The sequence below is a fragment of the Arctopsyche grandis genome, chromosome 5, assembly GCF_051622035.1.
Source record: "Arctopsyche grandis isolate Sample6627 chromosome 5, ASM5162203v2, whole genome shotgun sequence".
Taxonomy (NCBI): Eukaryota; Metazoa; Arthropoda; class Insecta; order Trichoptera; family Hydropsychidae; genus Arctopsyche; species Arctopsyche grandis.
In genome coordinates, this window is record NC_135359.1 from 21,393,615 (window position 1) to 21,418,369 (window position 24,755).

The 24,755-nt window shown below is 36.6% G+C and overlaps 4 protein-coding genes across 5 annotated transcripts in view; all 4 read left to right on the top strand.

Annotated features, from left to right (window-relative positions):
* Positions 1-721: 721 nt before the first annotated feature.
* Positions 722-3,353, top strand: SRPK (SR splicing factor protein kinase). The gene has a single exon (XM_077431701.1). The coding sequence runs from the start codon at positions 722-724 to the stop codon at positions 2,528-2,530; it is 1,809 nt and encodes a 602-aa protein (XP_077287827.1). The 3' UTR covers positions 2,531-3,353.
* A 51-nt stretch (positions 3,354-3,404) lies between these two features.
* On the top strand, positions 3,405-5,801 carry Daao1 (D-amino acid oxidase 1). Of its 2 annotated transcripts, none has more exons than XM_077430325.1 (7): positions 3,405-3,575; positions 3,827-4,037; positions 4,109-4,232; positions 4,305-4,450; positions 4,542-4,698; positions 4,782-4,953; positions 5,034-5,801. In XM_077430325.1, the coding sequence occupies exons 2-7, from the start codon at positions 3,838-3,840 to the stop codon at positions 5,252-5,254; spliced, it is 1,020 nt and encodes a 339-aa protein (XP_077286451.1). In that variant the 5' UTR covers positions 3,405-3,575; positions 3,827-3,837; the 3' UTR covers positions 5,255-5,801. The 2 variants fall into 2 exon arrangements, with proteins under 2 accessions (XP_077286451.1, XP_077286452.1); XM_077430326.1 differs by having other exon boundaries at positions 3,438-3,588.
* Positions 5,802-5,894: 93 nt separating this feature from the next.
* Positions 5,895-9,739, top strand: LOC143911585 (ribosome biogenesis protein BOP1 homolog). The gene is made up of 16 exons (XM_077430538.1): positions 5,895-6,106; positions 6,185-6,277; positions 6,352-6,414; positions 6,500-6,800; positions 6,879-7,041; positions 7,123-7,264; positions 7,336-7,518; positions 7,600-7,749; positions 7,832-7,999; positions 8,076-8,250; positions 8,327-8,545; positions 8,639-8,742; positions 8,820-8,993; positions 9,074-9,219; positions 9,288-9,437; positions 9,521-9,739. The coding sequence occupies exons 1-16, from the start codon at positions 5,969-5,971 to the stop codon at positions 9,672-9,674; spliced, it is 2,523 nt and encodes an 840-aa protein (XP_077286664.1). The 5' UTR covers positions 5,895-5,968; the 3' UTR covers positions 9,675-9,739.
* A 1,724-nt stretch (positions 9,740-11,463) lies between these two features.
* The window catches only part of LOC143912369 (SLIT-ROBO Rho GTPase-activating protein 1-like), a 68,218-nt gene continuing 54,926 nt past the window's right edge, over positions 11,464-24,755 (top strand). Inside the window, exon 1 of the mRNA XM_077431650.1 lies at positions 11,464-11,760. Within this exon, the coding sequence (XP_077287776.1) occupies positions 11,676-11,760 (85 nt within the window). The 5' untranslated portion in view covers positions 11,464-11,675. The remainder of the gene's footprint in view (positions 11,761-24,755) is intronic.

The window sequence follows — 24,755 nt, forward strand, 5'->3', positions numbered from 1 at the left end:
TAGTGGGGCCCACATGCCATCGGGCATGTTCGCTTGTATGGCCAGTCCGCCACTGGGTGTACATCCCTCTTAACAATGCAATGAACAATACACAGCACCATCTGAGTCCGTTTTTTTCAAGACGGCACCATGGTTATCCGGCCTTTAGTAATCACTTCGAGATTGGATTGTGCTTGGACCGGAGTAACTAAATCATAAGTAGATTTGAAATTATTAAAGATAATATGAAGCATTTATTAAAATTGAAAATGGTTCAATTGTTTTCATTGGTTTTCGTTTCACTGCTCTTTCGCATCAAAATTAGCTCGACGGCCGAGAATTGCGCATTTGGTGCCAACGCCAATATAGAACGTGCGGAACGTGGAGTGCGGTGTGGAGAGCACCGGGAATTTGCGTGATCGGTGACGGGCGACGAGCGACGGGTCGAGTCGTTGGAGTGGAATAGCGAACAGCGAACAGCGAACAGCGAACAGCGAATAGCGAATAGTGGTGGTGGTGGTGGTGGTGGTGGTGGTGGTTGGCGGTCCTGGGATCGGCTTTGGGTTCGTCGGAGGGAGTGGAGTGGAGTGGAGTGGAGTAGGAGTAGGAGTAGGAGTAGGAGTAGGAGTGAGGAGTGAGGGTGTAGTCGCGCGACGAGGAGTGGAGTGGAGAGGAGTGGAGAGGGGGGCAGTGATGGGCAGGGGCGCCGCTGGTGCCCTCATCACCCGCCGCTGTTGAGCTGATGAGCGCCAAGGCGGACGTGAACCGGCGAGTGCTCGCCATTCAGGCCAAGAAGAAGCGAAATAAGCTGGCCAAGAAGAAGGGTCGGGGGGGCGAGGGGGGAGCGGCGGCGGCGGCGGGTGTGGGCGCAGGCGTGGGGGTGGGGTCGGGGGCGGGTGCGCGCCTCCCCGCGGATCCGCCCCACCAGCCCGTGCCCGCGCCGCCCCCCAACCCCTCGGACGAGGAGGAGCTGTCGGCGTCCGAGGACGAGGAGCAGGAGGACTCGGCCGACTACTGCCCCGGAGGCTACCACCCGGTCAAGATCGGGGACGTGTTCCTGGTGCGCTACCACGTGACGCGCAAGCTGGGCTGGGGCCACTTCTCCACCGTGTGGCTCTGCTGGGACATCGTCGACTGCCGCTTCGTCGCGCTCAAGGTCGTCAAGTCCGCCCCCCACTTCACCGAGACCGCCCTCGACGAGATCAAGATCCTCAAAGCCGTGCGCGACAGCGACCCCGCCGACCCCAAACGCGACAAGACCGTTCAGATGCTCAACGACTTCAAGATCACCGGCGTCAACGGCACCCACGTCTGTATGGTCTTCGAAGTGCTCGGCCACCACCTCCTCAAACTCATCCTCAAGTCCAACTATCGCGGCATTCCTCTCCAGAACGTCAAGACCATCATTCGCCAGGTGCTCGAAGGGCTCGACTATCTGCACACCAAGTGCAAGATCATCCACACTGACATCAAGCCGGAGAACGTGCTCGTTTGCGTCGACGACAAATACATATACAAGATAGCTCAAGAGGCGGCCAAGTTGCACATTCTCGGCCTGAAGCCTCCCACTTCTCACGTCAGCACCGCGCCCAAAGAGTACCAGACGCAGAACTTCTGCGGCAAGATGAGCAAAAACAAAAAGAAAAAGCTCAAAAAGAAGGCGAAACGACATTCCCAATTCCTCAAACGCCAGATGGAACAGATCGAAGAGATCGAGGAACAGCGCGCCGCCAAGTCGGAGAACGGCGAGTCGGCGCCCATGTCTCAAGACAATGACGACTCGCCGAGATCTCCCGAAGAGCCGAGCGTTACCGAACCTCCGTCCGAAGTCGAGATCCAGCTCAACGGGTGCGGCAACTCCCCGGAGGACAATGGAGCCGACGGTGAGCACACGGAGAGCGAACGAGAGCGGCCCGACGACGCGGACGGTGCCACCACTCCCGTGTCGGAGGGGGAGACTCTCGACGCCACTCCTCCGTCGCTGAACACGTTCTCGGAAGCGTTGGGAAAGTCCATCGACAGAGTTCTCGATCCGGCGTTCGACATTTGCGACGTAGAAGTTAAAATAGCTGATCTGGGCAACGCTTGTTGGGTACACAAACATTTCACCGAAGATATTCAAACTAGACAGTATAGGTCGTTAGAGGTATTGTTGGGGGCGGGTTACGGCACTTCGGCCGACATCTGGAGTACGGCTTGTATGGCTTTCGAATTGGCGACGGGTGATTATTTGTTTGAACCGCATTCGGGCGAAGGTTACACTCGAGACGAAGATCACTTGGCTCACATAATCGAATTGCTGGGCGATATTCCCAAGCGTATCGCAGCTTCCGGAAAACATTCGAAATTAATTTTTAATAAAAAAGGTGAATTGAGAAATATAACAGGACTTAAACCGTGGGGGCTGGAAGCCGTCCTCACGGAAAAATATGAATGGAATATGGAGAAGGCGGTGGCGTTTGCAGATTTTCTAAAGCCCATGCTAGATTTCGATCCGAATAGGCGAGCGTCGGCGTCCGAGTGCTTGAGGCACCCGTGGTTGGCTTCCTAACTCATGAGCTCTCTATGCACATCATTATAGTTATTGTATTTAATTTTCTGTTTTAAATCGTAGCAATGAGATCTTATTATGGCCTTTATTTCCGCATTGTTTTCTAATTATTCACGCGTTGCTTACACTGTATTTTGAGATTATTTGCATCACATTAAGACCGCGACGCAGCGGGGGCGTTCTATATGTGCATTTCGGTACTTAGCAGAATGTATATATTTTTTATTTGTAGGACTCAAATTGGGACTCTCCGTAATCGGCGTCCCCTCAATCCGTCTCCCTATCCAGTTTTTATATTTTTGAACATTTGTATTGTCACAGTTGTGAGATGAGATCCTCGTGTACAGATAGCTTTAGAAAAAAAAATGTGATGTGTAATGACATTATAGACAATATAGATTGGTGTCCAATTTATATTATACATACTATGTAGCACATAAATATAAACACCATATTAGATACACGCCCCAATGTTTTGTATATTAGTTAACTATGCATGCAACACCTAGATTTTCCCAGCGGGCATTAAATTTATCTTCAGTTAAGTTTGGAGGAAGTAATCTGAGCCCTGTGTCCGTGCGCATTTAGTCCCATACTTATATTCCAGTATTTATATGGTCAAAACCTGTCTTTGAGACTGCCTTTTGTAAATCAAGTGATATTGCATCTAGAGTTTTAAGTGATGTGATAGCTTTGTATGGCGCATCAGGCAGTTGATGTTGTTTGCCCTCAATGATATGTTTTAGGTCCCATTACAGCATTTTAACATGTTTGTATTTAAATCAAAGTATCATAAGTGCGAATAAATTTACATGAATAAAAACTTGTAAAAAAAAATTACATTTATCTTTTCATTATCCCTTATCATTCATTTGATTCAACTTCTTTCTCTCTCACACACGAAAGCATTCTCTCTTGTTGTCATATTGATACATAGATCTGTTTGTGTGGGTGTGCATTGACAGGTCGACGTTGACAGCAGACGTTTGTGTTGCTATCCCCTGTACGAAGATAAGGACTAGTTATCCAACAGGACTGTCTTTTGGTACATATTTGTTGTAAATATATTTTCTATTGATTTTGATACGATTATTACATAAATTTCAGTCGACATAAGAAAAATTCATTTCTGCCATAAAAAATTTAATCAGTACTAAGTGGCATTGTGATACATTTAAGTATTACATAACATGTTTTTATTGAGTGCTTAAATAGCCAGTATCAGACTTGTCTGGTTTAAGGTTATATGTCGTCAGATTTATTTCGTAGTTGATATAATAACAATTATATTGTCAGTTGTCTGAAGAATGAATAAAGCTCCGAAGGTGGGTATAGTTGGAGCTGGCGTTGTGGGATTGACCACTGCACTTCTGATACAAGATGAAATAAAAGGAGCTCAAGTGTCAATTCTCGCTGATAAGTTTGAGAATGAGACTACTAGTTTTGTGGCAGCAGGTGTTTTCAGACCTGGTACTAGTTTTAGTGGACCAGATGATGGTACTACAAAGTAAGAAATTTCGTCTAGTTATTCGAATTATATGTGAGGAATGACATTTCACGTTTAATTTCAATATTTAGACAGTGGGTGAGTCAATCGTGGGATCATTGGAATGATTTGGTAATGTCGTCTGATGCTCCGTTAGCCGGTCTCACGTATTTGTCTGGCTATATATTTTCTAAGAGGAATCCGAGCGTAGTGCGAGTAAGTGTTGTGATTAATGCTCTATAGAAGTGAGTTAAATTCTAAGTATTTACAATTGTTCTCGGGTTACAGAATCATTTAATAGAGGATGTGGTGCCGATATACAGATCTGCCACTGAAGAAGAATTGAAAATTTGTGGCGATGGATGGAAATATGGATCATTTTTCACTACACTCTTAGTTGAGAGTCGTTTATATTTGCCATGGGCAAAGAAAAAGTAAGTCTTTCATAACAGAAGAACAAAGCTTGATAACTTTTACCTATGGTGCTTGGGTTTATAAACAGTGCTTTATTTTGTATATTTTTAGATTTTTATCCAAAGATGGAATAGTAAGATTTAAGCAAATTCAAAGTTTCTCTGATTTGAAGAATGATTATGATGTAATTATCAATTGCACAGGATTAAATTCTAGAGAATTGTGCTCTGATAATAAGCTTGTTCCAATAAGAGGACAAATAATCAAGGTACAAATTTTAACTGCATTTTTTTGTGGAATAAGTGATTATTTTAATTTAATAAATAATGATAAATGAATCACGCATTACAGGTTGAAGCTCCTTGGGTCAAAATGGCATTTTATGGTGATTATGATGCATATATTCTGCCTGGTTTTGAAGGAGTCACATTAGGAGGAACGAGACAATATGATAGTTTCAATTTAGATGTGTGTAAATATGATGCTGCTGGAATAATGGATCGTTGTTCCGAATTATTACCTGGTAAATAAGGCACAGATGTCATTATTAAAATATTGGTAATGTAAATCTACAATCATATAATAAAAATATTGTAATTACAGCTTTAAGAAAAGCAAGAGTGATAAGACATGCTGTCGGTTTGAGACCTCATCGTTCTCCCGTTCGTGTCGAAGGTGAGATAATGGAATTTGGAAGTGATACAACTAAGGTGGTTCATTGTTATGGACACGGAGGCTATGGAGTAACCTGTGCTCCAGGAACGGGAAAACATGCCGTTAAAATTGTCAAACAATTTTTGATGACAAATCAAAGCAAATTGTAAATTTTATAATACATATCCAATAAATATTAAAAAAAAATACATTTGTATTAATTCTTATTAACCGTTTGCCCGCGGCCGTCTTCTATTGAAGTTTTGGGCGACAAATCTGTAGCGCGGCTGTCTTCCATAGAATTTCTGAACTGCACGGGATGTTGAGGTTTATATGTGCCTATTTCAACCGTTTTAAGGTTCAAAATTGGTTGAATATATTACTGAGTTGAATGCCATCTATTCAATTTGCTTAAAATGATATATACTAGTCAAAAATTAGTTTTTTGTGGAACCGTGAAACCTCGTTTTTGTGACGTCACGTCTTCGTACAATTATGAAGAATGATTATTTGACAATTAATCCAAAACTACGAGATATATTATGTATTTTATTGTTTAAAATAATACTTTATGTGTTAATTAACATATCTTGTTACTTGAGTAAATATTAAAATCTTTATTTAAAGTCGAAAACTAGATTGCTAAATTCGCGAAAAAGGTGCCGCGTACAGGGCTTGTTCGCTATATTTATTGCCGCGGGCAAAGGGTTAAACTTAATAATAAAAATTTAAAAAGAGAACTGTAATAAAATAGTCGAAAATGTTGAAAACACACTTTTTGACAGTATAAATGTGATGCGGTGTATGGCCGATTATTAGTGTTGTTAAGCCGCACGTTGCTGTAGCGTGGTTTTGACATATCTCGTTCCCACGTGCGAATTGCGATGCCGCCTCTTCGCGAAGCTTTAAAGCGCGGCACCACCCCGGTGCCCCCTGCGCCTGCGCCCCTCGCATCCTCAAAGCCTACGCCAGCTGCTACCAAATCTGACATCATAACTCGTAGTCGCATTTCAAAAGATCTGGTATACTAATTTTGCATTTTGTTTTTCCATTTAAGGTTATATTTTTGTATTTCAAACCATGTATCCGTCTCATTACAGGATTCTGATAATCTGTTGAAAGTATTTAATAACCAAGATGACGATAGTACAGATTCAGAAAGGGAAATCGAGCAGTCTGATGAAGAATTAGATGTAGGATAGGTTTATTATGCATTTACAGTTTTATGTACAATTTACAATTTTATTGAAAGTTTCATATTTTTCAGAAACCGATATTTGATTCAGACGATGAGGATGATTTGTCCGTAGCTTCCATAAGTTTGAGCGAAGTAATTTTTTTTGTTTATTGTTCTTAAACATGTAGTATTTATGTATCAGTGTTTCAATTGTAATCATTATTTATGTATTTTCCAGAATAGTGATTCAGAAGATGCAGATGATTCGGATGATTCAGATGAACTGGAATCTGGATTTGAACAGCTTTCATCTGCAGATATTTCTGACAGTGAAGAGGAAAATAATAAAACAAAAAATGAACCTATAAAGAAAACGGGCGTCAAAAACAAAATTTCAAACGACCAAAAGAGTCCTAAAGATTCAAATAAAACATCAAAAGAAAAGTTATTTAAAAAAGATTCTAAAAAAGTTACAAAAAATAGCAAGGAAATAAATGTGAATTCCAGCAGTATTTCTAACTCGGATGAAAAAATTAAAGGTAAAATTTAATGGTAGTCATATGAAATAAGCTAATAAACTTTTCAGTTTCTATTTAATGCTTCTTTTAATATTTAAGATGAATATGGAAGTGGGGATTCTTCAGATGAAGAGGATAGACGGAACACAGTTGGAAACATTCCTTTGGAGTGGTACAAAGAATATCCCCACATTGGATATGATTTGGATGGGAAACAAATTCTTAAACCTTTACAGAGAGATCAAATTGAAGATTTTTTGAAGTAAAGAATGCGAATTTTATTATTTTACATATGTACATAAGTTTTTATTTTATCTTAAAAACATTTTTCTTATATTTAAAGGCGATGTGAAGATCCAGATTTTTGGAGAACAGTTAAAGACCCAACTACTGGTCAAGATGTGGTTTTAAGCAAAGGTGATTTAGAAATTCTAGGTCGTCTACGTTCTGGAAAAACTCCTGATCCTTCATTTAATGACTATCCGGTATGAAATGTGTTTATTTTTATCACTGCACCGTCAAAATGAATGTGATTTATGACTTTTTTCCATTTCAGGAATGGATAGAGTGGTTTTCAAGTGAAGTCTTGCAAACTCCAGTTCGTGCTTTCCCTGAACACAAACGATCATTTTTACCGTCAGCTTTAGAACAACGACAAGTAAATAAATTGGTGCGAGCTCTTCGAGCCGGTTGGATTAAAACACGATTACAAGATAGATTGGACAGAGAGAAGAAAAAGGTTTTTTAAAGCATTTTTTCATATACGAAATATTACATAATTTTTTTAGAAAAAAAAGCATTTAAAAATTTATATATTTAGGAACAACAATTTTATATGCTATGGAGTAGTGACGATAGGGCTGAGGAAATGAGACGCATCAGAAATCACATTGCTCCACCTAAGCGTGCCCTTCCTGGACATGCAGAGAGTTATAATCCTCCACCAGAATATTTACTGGATGAACTTGAGGTGAGTCAAATTTCGATATTTTCATTTTGGATCATTAACGATGTGTTCGAATGTTCTATGCCGTTATTTTTTGAACCTATAGATGAAACGATGGAATAAAATGGAAAGTACTCCATGGAGAAGGAAATATACATTTTTACCTCAGAAATTTGGTTCTTTACGAGAAGTGCCCGGATATAGTAGATACATGAGAGAACGATTTCTTCGCTGTTTGGATCTTTATTTGGCTCCGCGTGCCATTAAAATGCGAGTAAGTGTATTTGTTTATTTAAAATCTTTCTTGAAACGTACTGTTGGTAAGTTTTTCACACTTTTTTTATTTTTAGCTAACAATAGATCCCCAACAACTTGTACCGAAACTACCGAGTCCTCAAGATTTGCAACCATTCCCAACACAAGAAAGTATGGTTTATCGTGGACATACAGATATGGTGCGTTGCATAGATCTTGATCCAACTGGTCAATACTTGTTTTCAGGAAGTGAGGATGGTTCAGTTAAAGGTAAATAGCATATTTTAATACTTGTTTGCGACATTGGAAATATTTTGAATGATAAAACGATTTTTTTTATTACCAGTATGGGAAGTCAGCACCGGTCGCTGTTTAAAAACAATACCTTTGGGAGGTAGCATTAAATGTGTTCAGTCTGCACCTGGCGTGGCATTATCTTTAATAGCAGTTGCTTGTGAAAGACGACTGCTATTGATTTCCCCTGGAAAAAGTATTGGTGATCATAAAGTAGCAGAACGGACGGATGAACTTCTGGCTGAAGCACCTGATAACTCTGATGTTATTAGTTAGTAGATTTTATAATTTTACATTTTTTTTATATTACAATAATTTATAAGCATAGCTCGTTAACAATTTTCTCATTATTATTTATTTACAGCCGATAGTAGAATAAGCAATGCTGTCCAATGGGATGCCGTTTCTAAGGAAGATTGGAATTTAGGTGTCAGAATTAATTTAACTCACTTTAAAGAAATTAAACAGGTAATCAAATCTATTCATGAAGCATTCGAAATTGTAGTTTTTTTTAGAATAAAATAAACTTTTAAATTGTTTCACAGGTACGATGGCATGGTCGTGGTGATTATGTTTGCGTTGTCTTACCAGAAGGATTAAACAGATCAGTTATTGTTCATCAAGTTTCTCGACGTCGTTCTCAAATACCATTTTCTAGATCCAAAGGATTGGTTCAATGCGCACTATTTCATCCTGTAAGACCTTATCTTTTTGTGGCAGTAAGTAATGTTTAAATTATTTAATTGTAAAATTCACACTATATTGTGCAAATTAGCACTAATGTTCTATATTGTTTTAGACTCAACGCGTTGTACGGATATATGATTTAGTCAAACAAGAATTAGTCAAGAAATTACTAACTTCTGCTCAGTGGATAAGTGCAATGGCAATCCATCCCGGTGGAGACAACCTTTTGGTTGCCACTTATGACAAAAAGATGATGTGGTATGTCTCAGAAGCACTATACCAAGTGTTTCTATCTAATATTTTTCTAATATGATTAATCGTTATAGGTTTGATCTGGATCTTTCGTCTAAGCCGTATCAAACTTTGCGTTTGCATGGTGCTGCCGTTAGAAGTGTGGCTTATCACAAGAGATATCCACTCTTTGCGTCTGGTTCTGATGACAGAAAACTTATAGTGTCACACGGAATGGTTTACAAGTATGTATTACACATAATTGTTCATTGGTTTATATTTTATGTAATCATCTTTTGCAACTGCTTGAATTGTATTTTTTTCACAGCGATCTGTTGCAAAATCCGCTAATTGTTCCATTGAAACAATTACAAACGCACGAACCACATGAAGATTTTGGTATTTTGGATGTTCAATTTCACCCACTGCAGCCATGGGTATTTTCAGGTGGTGCAGATTCCACTATTAGATTATATACATAATTTAATTTAATTATTTTTGTATTAAAATGTTTTAAATATACACAATAAAATTTATAATCAAAATTCAATTTTATGTTTTCATCAATAAATGGTTGGTTCAATAATGTATCAAAATTGTTTCTTTATATTGTATCTCTGGAAAGATGCAGATATACATACATAAACATTTTGAGCTTCACGAATTATTAAAGAATTTTCAATTCACTGGATTATTTTATAAAATGCGATATTACAATTTAAAAATTGCGGCGAGAAACTAGCACTTCATATTTATCGAACAATCAGAGAGAATCGTGTTGTGTGTATTTATCCGTGTTGGAACACAGCTTGGAGCAAGAGCAAGAAGCAGTGGAGCAATATCGTCTTACCCTTTAGCAAGAGTGGAACTGGGACACGAAACATTTGTAGTACTACACTGCTCTGGATGTTTCTTCATTACTATTCAAATTTCATCTTAAAATCAGATGAATGCATTTTTTTCAAAACTAATTCTCATTATTTTATCATTAAAAAATATTTTATTTGACACTGCTCTAGCGAGAGTCGAGCAACTGTTTACTGCGCTAAAATTAATTTTAAGTGAGAAGAGGTAATTTTTTTTAATGAAATGAAATTTGATAAAATTGCAAAAGAAAAATCTTCCTATAAGCTAATTTTTAAATTCTTGAACTAGGCAATTCGAAAGCTACAAATTTACCACTAAGTGCGAACTAATATGTAAATCCAGGGCTTTTTTCCCATGTAACGCGGTGGAGCAGTGTTCTGGCATTTTTTATGCTTCAAATGAATCTAATATATACTTTCGAAAGAGACTTTGTATGTAAGGTTTGTTGGGAACATTGAAAACACATCAAAGTTTCTATGACGACGATATCGATACCTTTGAATATTATTTTTTTTCGATTCAAATAAATTTAATAAAAAAACAAATGAATGTTAATTATTATATTGTTTTGCCATGTTTAGGCTGTTTATATTACAAATACCGGGCGAAGCCGGGTAAAACCACTAGTATTCTATATAATACAATTTGAAAATATATTTTTTTAATAAAAAACTTTGAGAAATTTTGAAAAAATTGCGTAATTTGATTATAAAAATTTGTCTGATTACTAGAGCCCGGAATCTGAAGGGGCTGTTTATTGTTCAAATATTGTAAATGCATTGTTAAAGGTTTGCCGAACCTTTTTTACAAAGCATTTACAACAATTGAACAATAGGCGGCGCGTTTCCGGCCCCTTCAGATTCCGACCTCTACTGATTACAACCTAGGGTATTTTTTCTTTTCCTAAAAGGGCCCTGCTGCGGTCGCACCAAGTTGCAACTTTTTTAATTTGAATTTAGATTTTTAAACGCTTTTATCCCACCGCTGCCCTACGGCCTGTGATGACTAGAGCTATCCATTGTTCGGCAAACCTTTAACAATGCATTTACAACCTTTGAACAATACACGGCCGCCTCAGGCTCCGGTGACTAGTGATGACAAAAAAAATTGTTTTGAAATACATACACGAAATGATTTGACATTTGAGCTAGGATCGTCGTTTGATAAAATCCATTATTTATGTTGCATATTGTGGGCATTTTGGAAAATACATAACATAGAAAGAAAGTGGGAAGATGAAGTTTTTTCGGTTGCACGCAAGTCGCAGTCGTACGCGTATTTGAGTGTGTGTATAAGCGAGATACAGGAACGAGTTAAAGGCAAGTGGGAGCGAGCGAGCGGCCGCTTGGCTTTTGGCTCGCGTGTGTTCGTTCGTATTCGTATTCGAATATGTATTGGAATAGGGATAGTCGACGCGGCGACAGCGCTCGCGCTGCTCGTCTTTTTCGCTCTTTCGCTCTGCTGCGTTCGTTTGAACTTTTTGACGTTCTTTTGTTTGCATTTTTGAACGACGACCGTTGCCGGTTGCAGTACATGTCACGTTGTGGTGTGTGAGTGAGTGCAGTTAGCATTTAGCAGGCAGCAGCCGGAGCTGGAGCTGAATCTCGACCGGCAAGATGAGTGCAGCCGCAGACGAAGACCTGGACGTGAAGTCGCCCATGAAGCGCATCGGTTCCACCAGGAAGTTGCTCTTCGTTACCAGTGAGTTTGGGACTTTTGAATTCAATCCGTCCGTTCACCGTTTTTTGGCACTAACAACGCTCTTTCGCAACCGCCCGCCCGCCCGCGTATGTATATGTATTTATCTTACCGGCTCTTCCGTTATTTGTGTTTATATTTAAAACTCCCCGACGTTCCCAAAAATATATACACACAATTTGTAATTATTCAATATTAGTCTGGTTTGTTGTCGCTTTAAACCGGTAGAATGTTGGCGCCTTCGTACTTCTGGTCCGCCCATACGAAAGACCAGTACTGGTTCGCATTATCTCCGATCATTATAACAAATATATATATGGGAAATGTTATTATGAAAGTGTACTCTTTCGCATACGATCACTTATCAGTGGGGTTTTTAATTTTAAATTTTTGTTTCGTCATTCGCGAGGAAGAAGGGGAAAATACGGATATGATTCAACTTTGAAGGGAGGCGAAACGACACCCTAATTGCCCCTTTACGGGGGCAAATTTTCTAGTCCACCACATCGAGATTCATTCATTTGCTAATACAAAATTTTTTTAATAATCATATATCCGATAAATTTACTTCCTGTTTCTACTATAGTTCTAACAAGCGTACTTAAAGTACATAGATTGTTTCATGGACTCTACACTAAAATCTTTTTAATTTTTTTAAAATGCTTCATTCAACAATTTTGCTTTAGGGTGGTTGTAAATGTTTAATTATTATTTAATGTGTAGGAAAATCATTTTAATGAGTGATTTGGTAATTTCAAGCAAGCTACAGGTTTTTTACTTCAAGTTGTTTCATTTGAAATTGACACTTTTCATTTCAAATTAAACTTTTTTCATTTAAAATTGACCCTTTTTCATTTAAAATTGAACCCCTTTTCAATGTCAATTTGAAACGAAAATGGGTAAATTTGAAATGAAAAAGGGTCAATTTGAAATGAAAAAGGGTCAAATTCGAATGAAAAACCTTTATAATCCCCTTGAAATTATTTATACTTATTGATTATGTTTGTATAGTAACCAACTTATTTTTTTACGTTCTTTTTTTTATTTCTCAACAACAGCAACAATATACTTTAGTTTAATTTGGTTTTGACACATATTAATATTGTACAAAAATATATCCTTGAACTTCAAAATAAAAAAATATACTCACCATTATGTCGATCGAAAGCCCAACTACAAATGTGCTACATATTTTGTTTCAACTTAATTAATATAAAATGAGACCACATCCTTCGTCAAAATATGTATTGTAAAAAAATTATAAATAATACTTAAGCACGTAGGAGGTAAATATCGGCCGCGGTGAAGCATATGGATTAAAAATACGATAACAAAACGATTCCATGTTGTTGTTGTGTTGGCGTGTAAAAATTAGATTTAATTATAATTTTCCTTTGTGTGGGGGATAGTTTGAACGCATTCTATTGTATTACGTCTAATTAAGAATGCAAATCGGCGCGCTTTTCTCCCAACTGTCAATTAATTGTGTTTATTGAGTTGGTTCGCATGCACTTTTAAGCCGAAATTGGCGTACGTCAGCCATTATCGTGCTCCCGTTCTCACCGAACAGAATTGGTTCACTTTTATTCCCCATTATCGTGATTAATTAATTGAAACCTTCCCGTGACGTTTTCTTTGTGCCTTCGTCAGTCTGCTTAATCGCCATGTGTCATAACAAATTTGACCAAAACACTATTGTTCGCTTTCACAATGAGCGAGGACTATAAATCGTTAATATTCGTTTTGATTAATTTTTTGACTTTAATGTCCTAATTAAGTCATTATGTTAATATTTATTAATGAAAGTTACTATGCGATATGTATGAACTTCCTTCACATTGTTAAAAAAACATTTATGCAGAATGTTTATGTGCCTCTGAGATGGGGTTATTTTCAATTTAACTTTTTCCGGTTCGCATTAATTCCGCCCAAACTGTGGTCGTTCGTTAAAAAGTGACTAATCAACCGCTTTTGTCGCCTGTCACTTATTTCCAAATGAAATGAAATCAAACTTATTTACTATACATACATATATGTAATTGGACGAATCGTTTAATTAACAAGGTCGATATTTTTAAATGTATGGTCTTTCGACCAATTGGGGTCGAGAATTTGGAATTAAAAAGTCATTTTAAATTAATATATACAATAAACTTCTATATAACATACATATATTATATAAAAAAAATGTTATTATCAATGGATAATTTAATTTAACTGGAGTATTATCTAGTCTATAGTTTTTCTGTCTATCACGTATGGGTTACTATACCATTCAACCGATTGCGATGAAACATACATACAAGATTTATTGTGTGTATGTCCGTGATGGTTTCTGTAAAAAAGAGTAGGAACATCAATTAAAATTTTCAAAATATCAATTTCATTCTTAGAAACAGTATTGAAATTATATTCTTTTAGTGCTATGTTTACACTTTCATAAACTTGAATAAATTAATAAATCGTCTTATCATAGTTGCCATTGAATTCCACCTCGTTTTTACATCCAATAATAATTTCAATTTTTTATTTTCTTTTTTCATTATGATTTCTTCTAAAAATGTATATTTCGCCGGTGACTTCTTATACATATGTATATTCGGTTTATTTTTCTGATGTTTTCTAAAATTTCTTAGAGATTATTATCGATCGAAAAGTGATTTACTTCAAACATTTCTGTATTTAATAAATAAAAATCCGTTTCTTCACATGTAGACATTTCATCTTCCTTATTTTCATCACAATTATCCCCATTACATATTTAATTTTCTTCATAATCGTCTTTTCATATTGATTTTGTGTATTTATTTTATAAAATAATATATACACGAATAATATTCGAATAATTGATGAAATATTCGAATAACCAATGGCTGAAAAATCAGACGAATAATTCGAATACTCGAATATTCTATTGGGATCTCTACCATAGAGTGAATAGAATTTTGGTATGAAAAATATTTCGTGCATTTTCCATCTTCAAAATTAGCAGCATGGATTGCTTTTTATCACCAACATCTACAGCCATTCACCATCCACTGTTGGATGGAGGCCTCTCCAACACGCTCCACTCGTCGGCGAATTTGTTGTACAATCTGAGGCAGTATTTACAGCTCGCAGATATCATAAAATTTTTGATCGTATAACATACTTTTGATTTTATTTCTCGTGAAGTTTGTGTGTACAACCACGAAATATGTACGTTCGCTTTTGGTTTGACCGGCTGATGGCAGTAATTTCACAGGCAAAAGGAAGGACTGCAAAGAATGCGCCGTTGGAATCCAATCATATTTCGCAATGTAAAGCTCGTCCAATGTCACGGTTTATTGTTCACGATCTTATGATAGGTTTGTTCGCAACAAGAGGTAAAACATTTCCGCTTATTTGTTCAGACCTCGCGTGCTGCAACCCATCCCAGATTTGACGTCTTCCATTTTATTACGCGGCCGTTATAAAACGCAAGGCGTGCACAAGTTTTGATTTATGTATTTTAACGCCCCACGTCCTTCTACTATTGCTGTAATATAATCAATAGATAAGAATAGCCCCCTTCGTATTCGAGTATCGTAATTGTGTCAAAGTTTGGGAGCATCTTGGGATGTGCAGCAAGCTGTGGGAAGTCGACAAGTGGTTAAGTGGACTCTCGTTTGAATGGGTTGCCTGCGATTTATCTTGGATTGATAAATTCAACTCGTTATTTACGACTGTCAAATGTTATAAAGACAAAAGGCTACACCCTATTCTACCAAATTAACATAAATCAAAATTATCATATTAATTGACGTTGGATTTTATTCGTGATGTCACATATCTATGAAGGCAGAGTTCAATTCTTCCTATTTTTTTTGTGCTTCGGATAATTTGCGTATGTACATAACAATTTTTTTTATTTATCAACCAAATGGATCCAAGATAAAAGTTCTGGAGATGCTGACGAGATTTGAATATTGTATTATTAAATTTAAATGGATTTCACAAAATTATATCCATTTGATAATAATAATTTTTAATTTTTATTTATTCTCTCCCCCCCCCAGATCGGAATTGAAAATTTCTAAAGGGATATCTTTCTTTTTATTTTTATTTATTCAATAAATCATGCACACTCGTCTTTAGCAATGATTGTACTATAAAATTCAAGAAATATCAATAATAAACACATAATTATTATATATTTTACATTAAACAAGACATATATGGTCAAACATTTTACAGAAGCATTGTAAGCATTATTCAAGGCAAATATGATCAACACCCGCAGAGATATATATGGAGAAATTTGTAGCATTAATACAAATCAGCGAAAAATCTAAATGCAGAATAATTCGGATTTTTGCGGGAGAGATGGGACAGGGATGCCAATTTCCGTGTTCGAAAGCATTATATGCTAACCAAGTGTCCATGCTGCTGGTTATGCTGGCTTTCATAGGAAAGTTGTGCAAATGATTGTCATTTTGTAGCAACCACACTTCAAATCAAATCTGTTACCTACACAATTAACATAGCCTTTCATAGACGTTCAATTTACATAAAAATTGTACATGCATATGTCAGAGTTCACTAATTTAGTTACTGCTATCCAAGTTAAAAATCATCTTAGTAAATGGATCATCTGTTTATTTAGTTCAACGTTCCCTAATGTTACGCGTGTCATCTTTCCTTGAGTTTATATTGTTTACTGTGATTACTGTCTACAATCTGTGTACATCCACTTCGGTGTTTTTGCTCAATAAGTCTGTAAATTGCGTCATTTGCCGCACCCACATTTCATTGTCCTATATTCTCATTTTAACTCCAAGTGTCTGTTCCCAATTCATCTCGCTCATTCAAAGTGTAATACAGGTAGTTAACCTAAAAAATTTGGATATCAACATTCTGCTACTTAACCTTCAGGCTGTTGCTACAATTTTATATTGGAAAATTCTGCTGTTTGGGTTATGGGGAGTCGTTCACTACTATTTTAGGTGAACTTGAAAGATTTTTGGTGTAAACTGATGAAAATAGCAAGGCATTGCTACGAATCTAATTTCCTACGTTCGTCCATCGATTTATTTTCGCCAGTCGGATTGTGTTTATAATACTTGTAATGTTCAATAAACACGTCAGCGCTGGAGGATATGTTATATGTATAATACATGTATAGGTAAATATGTATGTACATATGAATGCGTATGCTCGATCGTGTAATATTCGCACAAATATCAATCGCTTAAGTGTATAATGATCTTTATATTAGATAGACATGTAATGGGAGTCATTACTTCACTGAATATGACCTCTTTATTCCTGAATTAATTAAAATTACTCATAATAATCAATATAAATGACACTGCCGTAGGAAACTCGACAAACGCCATGTTTACGACGCTAATACAATTTTTCGTTTTTAAATTTTGGGAGTCGTCCAAATAGTATTTGTGACTCACTCTGGTGCTCACCTTTCATCGTGTAAAATTTTGATAATGTTTTTCGTCGGAATTGAATGTGTTTTATTATTTTTTTTTTTGGATGAAGCACTACTTTCAGCAGGAGATGAAAGATTTACCGTCACAACAAAAGGCGATAACTTGAAACAATGGGCGCCACTTTTGATTATTTGATGATGTTTCTAATGAGAGTTGATCGTGATTACTGGCAGCCGGTCTTGATAGGAAAGATCATTGAACAAAAAGGAGAAAATATGCTTTTCAGTGGGGTGACTGAAACGGATTTTCCCAGTGAGCGTAGATTGGGTTTTATTTATAGTGTGTAACGCTTTCAGAGAAACTCCAGACTTGACTCACTCCATATCAAATTTGTGGAGGAGACCAGGGTTTCTTAGCCTTTACAAATCTTCTCGTTGAAACAATTGCTGGGGAGAACTACTTGCCTCATGAGATTTTTTTTTGATTTTTAAATGCTTTTTATTATTACGAAATTATGTTCACAATACATCTTATATCTATTTTAATAGCTACTGATCTACTGATCATTTTCAATTTTACAATTTAATTTAATTTGGTTATTAATCACAGTATTATATTATTCTAATGTTAATCTAAAGCATAATAGGAAAAAGAGCTCAAAAACCTATTGCCTCATGAGATAAGATATACGATTCATATGTACATATATGAATATTTGCCAAGTATGTAGTAAATACCCAATATTTATTCCGAGTCTACACGATTTCATATGTTGGTGTTCGTCGAACTTACAACGCCAATCTTTGCACACAATGCACTCGACTAACTAGACCAATCAGGTAACACAAAATCTTTTGACACTACAGAAAGAGAGGTTCTTGAAAGCTAAAAAAGTCAGAAGGACTCAAGTCTGGTGAATAAGTCGCTGTGTACCAAGGCTTATTGTTGTGTTACCGCATTCAGGTGTTCCGATTTTGTCTCACACGAATGTTTTTTAAATGTTGGTTTACTGTTTGGCCTTGAAGCTCGAATTCATTATGAACGATCCCTTGGCTATCTAAAAAGCAAATCAGCATGCTTTTGATGTTAGATTTGCTAATTTTGGTAGGTTCATATTCAATCATGTCTCGGCCTTCCAAGAATGCCTTAAACTATCGGAAAATCTAGTTAACTTTCTCCATAGGTCTATTTAGAGCTCGAAATGGACGGGAGCGCATGGGAATACCCTCCCTCGTGAAAAATCGAATATTTCAGTCTTGCACGTCTCTCTGTTGAGAAAACTTGAATTTTGCGAACGTATCAAATAAATCGTTAATGATTAAATGATCAGTAATGGGACACTCTTCTTCGAACAGTGGCCCATTAAGCTCATTTCTCAAACATTCGAAAAAAAATTTTCTCCTGCGGCATATGTTTTTTTTAATTGAATTGAATATATTGAATAAACATAATTTTTATTTCTGATTAACGAATACTTTTTTTACTACCCAAATTTTTCCTTTTACTTTAGGTGACAAAATAGTAACTAGTACCGGCTCTGATATGTATGCATACAGTAATAATTAGAGGTAAGATAGTCACAGTGCTATCCATTGTTCGGCAAACCTTTAAAAATGCATTTACAACCTTTGAACAATACACGGCCCCCTCAGGCTCCGGTGACTAGTAATAATATATATATAAAAACGGACGCGACGTGTGTATGTGCCAGACCGTGGACACGCAGCCAACCAGAGTCAAGTGATCGAAGAGATTTGGGGAAGCGTGGTAGCGGGAAAGTGGGGGGGGGGGGGGAATCGTCATGTGACGTCAAGCCGAGCGACGGGCGACACATACACACACACATTCATTCATCATTTTGAACGGGTTGGATTGGTGAGCGTGCCTATAAATTACGTTACGATTAATAATTACGTACGCGCGCGCGCCTATAAATTACCTTCCATTATATTTATATATATAACATATTTTAATTCTTGTATCAATTCCTTTCCGAAACCACCCGTTGAAATCAACGGGAACAACACTAGTATATTATAATAGGTACAAAAAAATTTATATCATGTTTTGAAAATTATCGAGCGCTCCCATTCGTGAAAATTTATTTTTCGAGCCCTAGGTCTATTGAAGTTTTGCAAAATCTCATTGTGCCCAAGTCTGAACCAAAACTTGATAGCGTGCAGTTGCTTGAAATTGTTATCGAATGGCGCATTAGATGTTGGTCTGCCTCTCCTCCAAATGGAAAGCCACCAGTTCTGTCAGTTCAAATGCTACGTAGATCAGTCCCATTACTTCATTTATACATATATGTATACATACATATCTCGTATGTCAGTTATATTGAATCATATTAATTTAGAATGTATTCCCATTCGATTCCATTATTTCCAAACTAGAAATAATGACAGCTTCCTCAATTTGGTTATCACAAAGTTATATTACACACACATAAATATTATTCATATATGTAAGTAAAACCCTATCACCATGTTCCTATGCTTATCACATTTTGCGGTATAGTCAGAATGTGACTAAACTCACTCTTACCAACATCCAGATAGTGTATTTCTGTTTATGCTTTTTCATTAATGTTTGACCTCAGCGTTATGCTAAACATTCGCTTTTGTGCATAATGTTTAGTAAATCTATGCATGTATGTATGTATGTATAACGTGACGCGCCCGTACTCCAAGGGACGATGTGGTCTGATAGTCATCGCAGGGTGTGTGATCTTCCGACACGTGAACCATCATCCATATGCAACCACGTTTCCATTGTTGAGTCGAGACCTTTGTGCAGCAACAAGGTACATTCTCGTAATACATATATGCACACATATCGTTCACGGTTTCACTTTCAAAGGATTAAGGGAGCGAAAAACCCTTTCATTGTTAGTATGCAGAACCAATTTGCTTTAATGCATTTCAACGTTGTTTTTATCCGCAAAACACTCCAAATCCCTGGAAAGCTATCGTTATTTAAGTTTCTTTTTGCAGAGACTGTAATTTGATGCGAATCCAGATGAAGTACCCAACTTGTGTACGTATGCATGTCTATTACGTACTTATCCCCCTCTCTCTATGATAGCAATGTCTGGTTTGTGTTAATGTCAGAACTATACAATCGACAGATGCTTTTATTTTTTTTTTCGTTTCAATTTTACAGCGTAATTTGGTAAAATGAACGTGTTTATTACGCTTATTCGTAGATCTAGTACATAAAATACTTGCACATTGCTCACAATTGCTCATTTACAGATGAGCTGTTTTCTGTACAACTACGAGCTGTCACGATTCTTTGTCGTGTCAGAATTATCTAATTGCACCATGATCTATAAGATCGTTTTGTATTTGAGCAATTTTCTGTCGCCGTTTATCTAAAATCTTTTGTATCCGTTCGGTACAAGTTCGAATTGTAAGGGCGCGATCACACAGCGAGGGAGCGGTATGCTATACGCGGGATATTTTTTTTAGATAGTTTTAAACACACACAAGTTGTAGGGTCATACCCGGTACGATACGCCGGATCTTACGGGATCGTGCGGGATCGGAGTGGTCTCGTTGAAATTCTATAGAATTGTTTATACTAACTTGACGGTGATATATAGTAATTCGTCGACCCTCGGACGACGCTTGACAGTGATCGATAACGGTGTATCCCATATTTGCAAAAAAATATAGCAGAACTTGTCGGAATAATAAGATTATAGAAAATACAAATTACATTAAGGATTTCAAGCTTTTATTGTTTAATAATTCAGTTTTAAACTTAATTAGTAAACAATTAACAAAAATAGACAAACAAGTGTCCGGTTTATAACAACAATTGACTAATGTTTCCGGGTAGGTTTAAGAATTAAATACTCATTCGATACTTTCATAAACAAACTCTGCGATCACGGACAAAGATGTATTCAGCATAAAGGGTTTTATGTAGTACACTAATTGTTTACCGGAACCAATTGTTACTAAATAAACAGAAATGACTAGACAATGGACTCAAGTTTTTTGGTACAAAAACTAAATACGTACTTAAATCCCTAATACCATCAACAGATAAACGAACAAAGATGTTTTTTACGTAAAGGGCTATAGTGCACTCAATATGGACTGTAACTAATTGATACTGAATGCATTTCCGTATGAATGTATGTACATGTCGATACAATAACATGTTCGTTTAAAGAGAGCCCATTTTTACTTTATTTTATATCAAGAACAAAGTATTTTTTATTTATACTTTTTATACTCAAGAAAGTGGTGACTGCAAACAGTTCGTCTTTTGAGCTCGGTCATCGCAGTTCATAATATCGGTACATCGCAGTTCATAATGTCAGAAAAATTAATAGAAGTTGTGCGACAGTACGAATGTGTCTATGACGTCAGATCCGTAAAATATAAGGACCAAAACATTCGCAATGAAGCTTGGGAGGAGATGTCAAAAAAAATATGGGATACACCGTTATCGATCACTGTCAAGCGTCGTCCGAGCGTCGACGAATTGGTATATATCACCGTCAAGTTAGTATAAACAATTCTATAGAATTTCAACGAGACCACTCCGATCCCGCACGATCCCGTAAGATCCGGCGTATCGTACCGGGTATGACCCTACAACTTGTGTGTGTTTAAAACTATCTAAAAAAAATATCCCGCGTATAGCATACCGCTCCCTCGCTGTGTGATCGCGCCCTAAATGTCATCACAGAAGTAAGTGGAGCAATCAAATCGTGCAGCGTCTTTCATCGACGTCTTCATGAAATTGTCGATGCACTTTTATCAGTCGTCGATTTCAATTATGATCGATGGCCGCGAACGAAAGTCATTAAACTGTCATCGAAAATGCTCAACGTTAAATTTATTCGAGTATCGTCTGTGTTTTTTCCTGTCTTCCCTCTGTTTAATTTCCCCAATGTCAACATTAAAGGAAAAAGATGAGCATAACATAAAAATAAAATTATACTATTTTCGTATGCAGCTCAACCAGTAGAAGCTGCACCATGAGACTAAACCAAATAAAGCAACATGCTCTATGGATTTATGGACGTCTGCTTCCTTTTGTTGAAACTGGGCGCCCGAACTTTTTTAGCCCGCCTTTAAGTTTTTTATATAAAATCTGGTGCATTAGTTGTAATTTATTACTTAGTAAGGATCCTAAAGTTTCTTCTCTATTGCTGTTGTAATCTCTCGCCATTTACGGTTTTTACGCTTCCAAATGTCGTGTCGTCTGAATAGTTTGTATTTGTTTATTTTATTTAATCAAATTCAGGAAAACAACTAATCTACATATATGTATGGATATAAAATTGAATGTTTGTCTGTGTGTCTCGTATAGGCTCCTAAACCACTGAACCGATTACGATATAACTTTCAGGATTTGTTGTATGCATGTCCGGGAAGATTACTGTGGAAAAAAAATTACCCAAAAACGGGAACGGAAACGGGAAAAACGGGAATAAGTGTCATTGCAACGCAATAATTTCAAACGTATTCGCTGCCTGCGTTTTTCCGACAAATGGGAACGGGAATTGCATGCGTTATTGTGGCATTGCAACGCATGCCGGGTTCAGCTAGTCTATTATAAAACGACTCAATCAACCGGTAGAATGATTACTTATAAACCATCGAAATTAATCTTATATCTGTTGGCGAGATTTACATATGTATTACATACATATTACATATATATAATAATACTAAATGCAGATCGCCTGTCTATCATTATTTTTAGATTTTCTTAGTTATTGAGATATTTCTTTCGCCTCCAAAAGATGCAAGAAACCACCACTGACTAGAGAAATATCCCCAAAAAGTCTTTGGATGAAAGGCTGGATGAAAACTTCTTACAATTTGAGCAAACTTTGAGAATGCTCGTCGCGATGAAGATGTTCAAATCGATCATGTTACTTTGAGAACAAGAATATTTCATACGTTTCATTCTCTCCATGACACTTCACTGTACCTGATTTTTTTTAACAACGCTCAAGATTAAGATTATGCGTATTGTGTACCTTTCAGACCCAACCTCCATTCCAAGCCCATGCATCTTCTGGTTCAACATTATTATAAATCTCAACGTCTGAGGGTTTTGTAAGATCGCGGTTTCGACCGAGTGAAAGTCCATTGAGTCATTAGAAAGGACACGAGTACCTATTCGTACCAGATTTAAAGATTTCTCTCAAGTCTTGAGAATCTCCAACGCTTGTGATCCATCGTCAAAAAATTGATACAACGCATCTATTATGCTTAGAAAAATATCCCGTCTTTCTGTGTTGATGCTGCTTGGAATTTTTTTATCCAGTTTGGTCCACCATCTGTTGCTCTTCAAACCGACAAAAGACGCCATGGCTTCCGACCAACTTGTGGTATTTTCCGATTGTATTTCTATATGGTACATTTCTCTTATATCTATTACTATTTTCTTGTGGGAAATAATGAGCAGTTTGCGTGCATGTCGCATTCCAGTTTTAAACATTTGGCGCCATTATGAATTGATTTGTGCTTTAGTTCGCAACAATTACCATTATAATTGCACTTAACTTGCATTTATTTATTTTTTTTAATTTAAATTTTATTATTAATCTCTCAAGTGCGTGGGTATGCTGAGCACGCATATAACGAAATTAAATCGTACTTACCTACTTGGACGACTATCTCACTATAGTTGACAGCTGCTTTAATCCCGTGACTAGGGTTCAAATCCTAGATCGTTTATTTTATTTTTACGTGATGCACCTTCGTCACCATTTTTTTATTCTACTTATGTTCCTCATACGTGTGGGTCTACTAGACATATTAAATTAAACTATCAATATAAAGAAAACCATTTTATTCTGACCTTGCCGTGTCTCTTGTTTAATACGCTTATGAAGCCATCGAACCGCCAAATAACCATAACCTTATACGGCAATCTTGTATTTGTGTATTTTATCAATTTTCTTGATTAGTGAAAAAGCTAAGCTTAAAAACAATATCTAAAATTCCAAATACAGGTATGACGACAAAAAACCATGCAATTTTTTTCATTCCACCTATTGAATACGTATACTGCTCTTCAAATTTTGCAAGCTTATATCATCATTCCATTTACCTTGAACTTTGTATTAAGTTATAAATATTGTATTATGTGTTCACCGTTAATTGGATGTAAACCAGCACTATATTTATTAACTCGGTTTAAAAATTTCTTGGTTTAAAAATAAAAAAAAGTATCTTGATCTGATACACTGTAAATCATGCTATTATTGAATTTGACATTTAACTGCATTTGTTTCTACTTGTTATATCATTAGAAGAAGTTTTTTTTATAGATTTTAATACTAGATATGCTATTTCTTTTACCTATGTATGTAATGAATCATTACTAATGATATTGGTTTCACGATTTAAACGCAGTATTTTATTTAAGACATTTAAAGTTCGGAGATTTTTCAGCAAATTAATTTGAGACTCCATTGACATACATGTGTCTACTGAAGACTTACGTCAATTCTTCAGGCAAGGAACCTGTATCAAAGTCTACGGCTTCATAAAAATTGTATGTAACAATTGCTGCATGTAAATTCAAGTTTAAAAGTTTAACCCATTTGAACCC

Bases quoted from the DNA above. Each gene is read 5' to 3' on its own strand.
- LOC143911585 (XM_077430538.1), top strand. From the start codon at position 5,969: ATGCCGCCTCTTCGCGAAGCTTTAAAGCGCGGCACCACCCCGGTGCCC. The intron at 8,000-8,075 runs GTAAGTGTATTT...TTTTATTTTTAG, and splicing joins CGCGTGCCATTAAAATGCGA to CTAACAATAGATCCCCAACA. The intron at 8,251-8,326 runs GTAAATAGCATA...TTTTATTACCAG, and splicing joins TGAGGATGGTTCAGTTAAAG to TATGGGAAGTCAGCACCGGT.
- SRPK (XM_077431701.1), top strand. From the start codon at position 722: ATGAGCGCCAAGGCGGACGTGAACCGGCGAGTGCTCGCCATTCAGGCC.
- Daao1 (XM_077430325.1), top strand. From the start codon at position 3,838: ATGAATAAAGCTCCGAAGGTGGGTATAGTTGGAGCTGGCGTTGTGGGA. The intron at 4,038-4,108 runs GTAAGAAATTTC...TTCAATATTTAG, and splicing joins CCAGATGATGGTACTACAAA to ACAGTGGGTGAGTCAATCGT. The intron at 4,451-4,541 runs GTAAGTCTTTCA...GTATATTTTTAG, and splicing joins TTGCCATGGGCAAAGAAAAA to ATTTTTATCCAAAGATGGAA.